At 42.9% G+C, this 8,800-nt stretch overlaps 1 protein-coding gene across 1 annotated transcript; it reads left to right on the top strand.

The window, feature by feature from the left end:
• On the top strand, positions 1 to 1,464 carry LOC108070798 (uncharacterized). The gene is made up of 4 exons (XM_017161398.3): positions 1 to 292; positions 398 to 1,019; positions 1,086 to 1,279; positions 1,358 to 1,464. The coding sequence occupies exons 1-4, from the start codon at positions 1 to 3 to the stop codon at positions 1,462 to 1,464; spliced, it is 1,215 nt and encodes a 404-aa protein (XP_017016887.1).
• Positions 1,465 to 8,800: the final 7,336 nt, after the last annotated feature.

Below are 8,800 nucleotides of genomic sequence, written 5' to 3'. Positions count from 1 at the left end.
ATGAGGATTACCATGATTGGATATATAAATTGTACATTGCTCCTGCTGTTCCTGGGATTCCTGGACTTTGCTCAGGCTCAAACGCAGCCTTTGAATGATTCGAACATCTTAGGCGGTGGATTAGTGGCCCAAGAACCTGGCATGTGGCGTCAGGGCAGGCGGAGAAGCGTCCTGGCAGATAGCTGTGTCACCAACAGCGGCACCACTGGCACCTGCCTCACGCGGTTCAAGTGTATGCGTCAGTCGGGCACCGTCAATGGATATTGCGGCACTTATGGCGTTTGCTGTGAAAGTGAGTTGAGAAACAAAAAAAAATAAAGAAAGGATATTTGATTATAAAAGAAAAAGGCTTTTTTAAGGCTTTCTTAATAAAACTTTACCAATCTTCCCCTTACAGCCAACCTCCAGGTCGGAGCTTCCACCCGCCAAAAGCGAGTGATTATCAAGAATCCTGGTGCCTTGACCAATGATCTTAACACCTACACAATCGAGGCCTTCAGCAGCAATGTCCAGCAGCTGCGCATCGACTTTGAGCAGTTCGAGCTGGCGCAGCCCACGGAAACGGATGGAGTCCTAGAGTGCATGGACTACTTCGAGGCGGACGACTTTAAGCTGTGCGGCGTGAACAGTGGCCAGCATCTGTACCTGCCCTTCAATGCGGCCGCGGGAGTAGAGCAGGTGACCCTTTCCTTTTCGGTGCCCTCGAGGTGGTCGGGAACCATGTGGCGACTGATAGTGACCCAACTGGAGGGTCCACCGCCGGGTAGTAAGCGTCGTTCCAGCACAACTTCGGGAGCCTTTGGGGTCAGCACAAATTCTCTGCAGGATCTGCGCGACATCTTTGCCTCCCATCATGCTGACTACGAGCTACTGGCTCCGGCGGGCTGCCAGCAATACTACACGGAGCTGTCGAACACCATTCGCAGCTTCAACTTCCAGACCTCGGTGACCAGCAACTATATGCCGGGATTGAGCTACAACATCTGCATCAAGTCGGCGGCCAGTGCCAGTATGATTGAGTGAGCATATCCGAGATCTAATTATAAATAAGGTCCATGGCCTTAACCGCAGATTCCTCCCCACAGATACTCCTTCAGCAAGTTTTCAATGTCCGTGCAGGACGGGGCCGCCGAGGGCTACGACGAGTTCTGCCATGCCACTGTACATACGGCTGGCCGGCAAGAGGACTACCTGATGATACCACAGGGCATTCTGGCCAAGAACATGGCCTACCAGCCCACCTACTACTGTGGCAGCAATGACAACCTGCTGGTGTATGGTGAGTAGAGAGTGGCTATGGCCTGGCTGCATCCTGCAGGACACTAATATCGTTTGGATGTTCCCTTTCCGCTTGCAGCCTCGCCGCCGTATTTGCTGCACTTCTCCAGCGACGACCTCACCCTGGACAGAAGCATAGAGACAGGCTTCAGCCTGACTTACCGCCTCCGGAACTCGATGCTGTAGGTGCTGAACAGCTGGCGCTTAATAGGTTTTCGATAGCAGGTTACTCTAGGATTTAATAAACTCGAATGTCTTTAAGAACTGTGTCTGCTTTAAGCTGATGTTTTACTCGGTTAATGAGCTTGTCATGCCTCAAATCGTGGGGGATTATGACAATTGTGGGGTTGGGGGCATCACACCCACACACATAAATACATGCTATATAAAATCAAACGCACACTGGCACAAAAGTTGGAGAAACGCATTAAGGCTCTTGCGCGGTCAGCGACACGATTATCCTTTTAGTAGCGTAATTAGTGTGATTAAAGTCAAAAGCTTCCAGGCGCTATGGGGTGTCAATACCAGATACCCCCCTTGGCAGCTTTAAGTAGCTAAAATCAGTGCTGCCAATACAAACATTTATACCGGAAGAGTTTGAACATAAAAATGGGAGATATTAAGCTCAAGAAAATAATATACAACACAGGCTTTTAAAGTATTTCATGGTGGGATATGCGAAATAAACCCTTTTAAAGGACACCGGCCCCTCCAGGATTGTCAGCACTGTTTGCCAGGCTACTTTCCAGTTTCCCACTCCACCGTTATACCCCGCCTATAATGCCACAATGAAGAGAGAACAACGCGGGGCCATTGGCAGCTTTGAGAGCTGGCAATCGAACCGAGGCGGAAACCCACTTCCACCAGCAACTACTCTATATGCCCCCCGCCTCCAGCCCGGAGGGGCCTTTCACTTTGACAAGGTGCTAGATTTGGGAGCCCGCTAATTGACGGCCGTCACATTCTTCCACCGATCATGGCTCATTTAGCAGCACCGGCAGCCAGAGAGACTCTCTTGACCACTCACTCAACCTCCAACTCCACTCAACTAGACTCTACTCAGCGGCCTGGTGTAAATTGTAAAATAAGCCAATCAGGCACAGGCCCAATCCCAATGGTCAATATTGGTCATTGGTACTGGGGGGAGGGGGAGTCTCTTTATGGCTGGATTAGTGTGTTCGCACCTGCCAGGTAAGCGGTTCCAGAAGCTACTTGCCCTATCTTCAATGGTTGCCAAAATAGGGTAAAAAAAAGGGGGAGTAATAAATAAATAAATACCCAAAACAACAACAAATCGAACGATATGTGTATTTATGAGCAGGGCATTCGTGAAAAGATTGCAAAAAGCTTAAGCTTTAATTTTAAACTTTTGTATAGGAATAGTGGGTACCCTTTGGGGTTTTTTTTTCATAATATTTTAAAGATCTAGTTATTTTTTACATTCTGTTGATATTTATATTTTATGAAATTTTATTAATTTATAAAACTATTTGTTAAAAAATTGTTACTTTTCTTATGCAATTTTAATTATAAATTACTCATAATTATTAAAATAAATAGTTAAGGAAGTTTATGTTATATTTCTAAAAACTTGAAAGATAACATCACACTGTTCTTTACAATCATTAATTTCCAGGGTATCTAAGATTCGTTTCCTTTGAAACCCAATTCTTTTGCTATATTTTTCAGGTGGCAAACAACAAGCCATAAAGCAAAGTTCCCTTGGAACGGCTTGTGCAGCGGCTTTCCCAGGTACAAAACTGCTAAATGTTGCTCATAAATTAACGCCAAACTAAACTGTTGGTGGGCAAGAAGGCGTGGAAGGATGGCATGGTGGCCAAGCTGAGAGGGGAGCCGCTCCTCCTCTCCCGGGGGCAACTGAGGCTAAATGCTGTGAGTGGCAAAAGATCGACGACAGCCGCCAGCTAGCAGCAACCGGCAGCGCGTCGCAGCTGCAGTGAAAATAACGAAAATGCATTTTAAAAACCGCCCCTTCCTCCCACCACAAAAGCAAACGAGGCGAGCTAAGGACAGAGCGTGGAAAAACAAGGAGAAGCATGGAGGAAAGGACCTAGGGCAAGGGCAGCGTTCCACTGGACTGGCCAGTACCCTTTCGTCGTGTCTGTGTTTGTGTGTGTGTGTTTAAGTAATGATTTTGCAAAATATGCGCAAAAGTGCCAACACCAACACCCGGCAATATGGTGCCCTAAATGGACTGTAACCGGAAGTGCGAATAGCGTGCAGCTGCGTCCTCGACCAGTTGACCAAGATAAGAAGCTCGGAATCGGGCTTAAAGTGATACTGATGAAGCCCTTTAATCCGCCACGGCATCTCGCCTCGATTGGTAATAAGCAAAAGGGGGAAAATAAACAAAAAGGTTACTCGTACATGCGAATGCAAGCCAATTTGTCACGGTCAGCAAGGGTGTGAAAATGCATGCCAAAGTGCCTTACACAGACGACAGAGAGACCCAATTTTTGGTTCGCGGAAGTGGAAATGGAAAATGTAACGGATGCACAGGGAGAAATATATATCGAGAAGAGTGTATAATGCTTAAACTTCCAGAAATATTAGCTTTACCCGGTGGATATTTTTCTATTTCTGAAATAATAATACTTTAATACTCATTCCAGGACCTCAAATCCCACTTCTTTATAGTTTAAGGAGAATCTAAAATAATTTATTATCCCAAGAGTCCTTATTTTCCCCTCTGCACAACTATCCTTACCCCGTTTTTTCTCCTTATTGATGTTGTTGCCTTATCAACTCATTGTCGCCAACATGCAGGCTCATGAAATGAAAGGAAAATATTGAAGCTGTCCTTTGTGGCGGGCGGAATGTCCCTTTTATCGAGCCACCACCCACTGCCCACTGCGAAACGGTCTGCTCTCATAACATTTCTAAAGACAAAAACTGTAAAATCGAAATACAATTACGATGCGCCGAAAGACAGACGGAGATGTAGTGAAAGAGACAATCCACTCACGTGTGTTCGGTGTGCGAATTCTTGTTGATTTTCATGGCATATTTTACACTGATTGTAAATACACACACTTGCGTGTGTGTGTGTGTATGTGTGTGTATGTCTGGGTGGGTGCAGCAAGAAATAAAATTGAAATGAAATATGCAAACATGAAAAATATGCGCCAGCCTGAAAATATGCTACGAAAAAATTGGCAGTTCACAGAGAGCGGCCGAAGTACACACACATGCAGAGGCACACATACAAATGCACACAGCTTCCCCAGACGAACTCGCACACACACAATCGCAGGACACCCACACACACACTCCTGCACATTGGCCACTCGGCTGCGATTTATTGCATTATCAATAAAGTGAATAAATTTTGAGGTTATTGTGGCGTGATAACGGCAATTTTTGTACTTGTTCTTGTTTCCCTTGCATACCAATGCCCCTCCTTGTTTGTGTGGGGGTGTGTGGGGGTGCGTGGGCAGGTGGGGGGGCGTGGCTGCTGTGGAGGACGGTAATACTGTGTAAATGGCGCTGTTAATTAAAGAATCACACCCATGCGTATCGCCCGTTGCCAACAATTAACTGATTAAATGCTTAAGCCGGCTTGGCTTAAAGACTTTCCATTCAAACTGAACGGCCTCCGCGTAAAGGGAGATATTGTTCCAACCGACAGGGTCTCGAATGCAAAACAGTTTACTTGAGTGGACAATCGAATAATAGGGAGATTGTGTTGCTTATTGGGTTATATATAGGGATTATGGGGAATTTTTGAGGGATTTAGGAAAGCATTCAAGTTAGTTGTTATATTTTGAAAAGATTTTCGGAGGGGTCTTAAGATAGCCTGAGAGCTAGCTGTAAATATTTTTAATAAAGCTGCAAACTATTAATTTATATACGAAACTATTTTATAATATTATTTATATCCATTATCAATGTTGATTGCTTACAGCTTTCACAGAATTTCCTTCTACTTTTATTATTAAATAATGTATCTTACCTTAAACATGCAAATTTAATTCCTCAATCCCATGATCAACTACATTATAGGCCCAAATATTTCTTCCAACTATAATTAGACCCTCCAGTGAGTTCTTCCTTGTTGACTTTCTCACACAACTCTTTGGTGAATGAGTCATGCAGACTTCACACTTCTTATTGGCCAGCTAATTCATGCGAGAATGCAAATCCAAATCCAAGAGCGAAACCAAAACCAAAAACCGAAACCGAGACCAAATCCTAAACCGAAATCCCAGACAGAGTCTGGAGTCCGAGTCCGAGTCTGAATCCAAATCCGAATCCGAGTGGGGAGTCCGAGCTTGGGCTTTGGTATTGGTGGGATTGAGTCCGTGCGTATGCAAATCGAGTCGGCGACACGGTAACTATGTTTGAACTATGAATTTCTCGCTGTTTGTGTTTATGGAAATTTCGGGAATTATGCAAAACGCACACCCACCGCTCGCCGTGTGTATTTGTATTCTAACACCTTTTGTGGGCAATTGTTTGTCCGAGCTGTATGAGTTATAATATGTTAATCGCTACCGTTTGCCTGTTTGCATATTGAATAATTGCCGTTACGTGCAGTCTTGGCCATTGTTGTTGGCCGAGTTGCTTTGTTTATTGTTTTGTTTGCTTGTGGCCTGCTGGTCAATAGGTTTCATTGTGGAAAAATTGGCGGACACATCAAACTGTCAGCAGATCAAACATTGCCCTGCGATGATCCCCCGCTCGGTGAAAGGGTTTTCGAGAGATGGCGATGATGCTGATGATGATGATGATGCTGATGACAATGACAACGCTGCTGGCAAAGGGTTGGGGTTGGGGTTGGGTTTTTTTGGGTGGGAGAATGAGCATTAAAATCCAACACCATCCCTTAGTGCCGCCTCGGGTGCCTGCATCGCATCTCGGCAAATGAGCGAAGCGAGGCAACGTTTTAATAAATTTGTAAACAGATTTGTTAATTTCAGCATAAAATTTTGATGAGAATTCAGCCATATTGTGCCGGTTGCTTCTCTCCAGGAGAAAGCTTCTATCTCTCTCTGCGGATGCCATAGTATGGGTCTCTGTGTGTGACAGTGTGCGTGCGATGGTGTTAAGTATGCGTGTTCAACACAAATAACGATAAAAACACAAAGTTAACTGCAGGCAGACAGTAACGGGGAAAGGCACTGGAAGAAAATATGGGTACAACATTTTAGATTAAAGTTATTAAATGCAATTTAATTAATTTAAGCAGCAGGGTTGCATAAATTTTTGTTTTAGAAAGAAATCACCTCTTACTTAATGCTCAAATCTCTACCATATTCTATAACCTTGCAGGGTATTAGAAGCTTAAAACGCAGTGAAGAAGTCATTTCCGACCCTATAAATCATATATATTCTTGATCAGCATGAAAAGCCGAATCGATCTAGCCATTAATGGGAGAAATTTCATTTTTTTAATTTTTTCAAAAATTTTATAAGGGGTACGTACCATCATTAAAATTTTTAAAAATTCGTTAAATTTAAAATTTTTTTAATCGGTTTATTTTATATGCAGATTTATTAACCTAAATAAAATTAGCATAGAACAGCTTGCCGATTTGATATTAGTGCATTTTTGGCTTAGTTATGATATTAAAAAAAACTCTGAATTGCACAAAAAATTACCCCATAACCAAATATTGATTTATAGTCCCAATTATGCATATATTTTAAGTTTTATTGGTTGTATTTCAAGCCCAAATGCTTATGATTTCCAAAATTAGTGCCTATTACGATTTACCATTTAAATTTTTTATTGAAAAAAGGTAAACTAATGGGAGTATTAAAATTGTAACTTAATTTAAAAGCTTACTCATACATTTTTCCTCAGTGCATTAAGAGGCAAACGTTGAGTCGGATTTTTAACGCACGCAAATGAAGCTCCCTGCCGCAAACTGTGTGTGCGTGTGTATCTGAATCTGTGTGTATGTGTGCTGCCTTTAAGGACAACGACAACGACGCCAGCAACAACAATGTGGAGAAAAGGCGTAAGAATTTAATGAAAATCATCAACAAAGTGTAGGCCATTACGGGGCGGTCCTGGGAATTGGGGGGCGTCTGCTTTTGGGGGCGTGGGGAGGCTGGAAATGTAACCAAGTTTATGATGAGCCACGAAAATTAAGACTACAAATGTTTGTTTGGCTTAAATGAGTTTCGTTTCCCTCCTCCGCCTGGCGACAGGTTGTTTGGCCTGGAAATAAAAATAAAAGCGGCTGGCTTTTGTTTCTGTTCTGTTCCTCCTTTTTTTTGTTGTTGTAAAGTTTAAATGCCAGCGAGACAGTTTACATAATGAATGAAGCGGTGGTTAGGGGCAGGCGTGTGCTTTTTATGGCCATGTTAATTATTAGATAGAATTCGAAATGAGATTCCGCTTGGAATGGTCAGCAAATGTTTGTTTGCCCGTCAGCAGCCGGTGGCAACGATTTTGGTTTTTGGTTTTTCAGCTTTTCAGCTATCCCAGACGATAATCATAAGCGTAATGGCCAGTGTCGATGAAAAGTTTGGCGCAATGGAGCACGAAACTAATAAGGATAATGCGCGGGTCCTTCCGGAATTTCGAGAAACGGAAGCGACAGAAAAAGCTGTGAAAAAAATAAATTCCATCCCGCTCCTAATTGCATTGCAACAGTTTTCGAGTCGCTTCTGTGGCTGCAATTATCGCGAGTGTGCGAAAAAAAAAACTGCAGGATCCAGGCTGCCTGTCACCGGCGGTGGTTGAGGGGGCCTAGTGGGCGTTATGCGTGTGCGGGTGGTGCACCATAAAAATGCTGCCTCATCTGCCTTTCGGCGGAGAGCCACGGAAAAGTGCCACAAAAACAAACGCATAAAACGCGACATTTCAACGCGCTTGGCAAACATTTTCCAGCAGATGCGAATCATATTTGGCTTCGGCTTATGGGGATTCGTTTCTTTTTGTGAAGAATCCAAAACCACGGAAAAGTCAACGCCAACGCCATAATTGTAATGAAACCCGTCAAAGATTATCTCAAAATTCACATACGAATACTATATAAAGGGAAATGGAAATATTGTTGGAAAGATGGTTTGGAAAAGAGTGAACACAAGTATTAAAACGAAATTAGAAATGCCAAAAGCAAAGCTATGCTGCTGAAAAGATAGAAATTTGCTAGGTTTTTTAATATTTATATTATCTTGATTTATTTCTAATGAAAATTAAGAAATAGATAATCATCAGACCTTCAGTTCAATGTAATTTTAAAATATTTAATTCCGTCTTCATGAAAAAATGTATTAAAAATCAAACAAATATGAGTAGTTCCTTGGTTCATTGAAAGCTCTTGACATAAGTTTTATTGTGAAATCTAATAAAATCTAAAATCATTAATTTCCCAATCTCTGTGACACATTTTCCAGCCTCTGCCTAACTTTAAACCCAACCTTATTTTCCTTGTACTCCCCGCTGTGTTGTCCCATTTCTTTATTCGGGGAAGTACAACCGCATAATGTGCCATTTTGCAGCCACACTTTTTTCACACTGGCCCAAAAGTAGGCAACACAATTTAAA

This window comes from Drosophila kikkawai, chromosome 2R (assembly GCF_030179895.1).
Source record: "Drosophila kikkawai strain 14028-0561.14 chromosome 2R, DkikHiC1v2, whole genome shotgun sequence".
In the NCBI taxonomy this organism is placed as follows: Eukaryota; Metazoa; Arthropoda; class Insecta; order Diptera; family Drosophilidae; genus Drosophila; species Drosophila kikkawai.
Note: the sequence above shows the minus strand (reverse complement) of the source record. Positions and strands in the feature narration are given on the sequence as shown.

Coding starts and splice junctions, on each gene's coding strand:
- LOC108070798 (XM_017161398.3), top strand. CDS start 1: ATGAGGATTACCATGATTGGATATATAAATTGTACATTGCTCCTGCTG. Junction 1,020..1,085: donor GCCAGTGCCAGTATGATTGA/GTGAGCATATCC, acceptor TCCTCCCCACAG/ATACTCCTTCAGCAAGTTTT. Junction 1,280..1,357: donor TGACAACCTGCTGGTGTATG/GTGAGTAGAGAG, acceptor TTCCGCTTGCAG/CCTCGCCGCCGTATTTGCTG.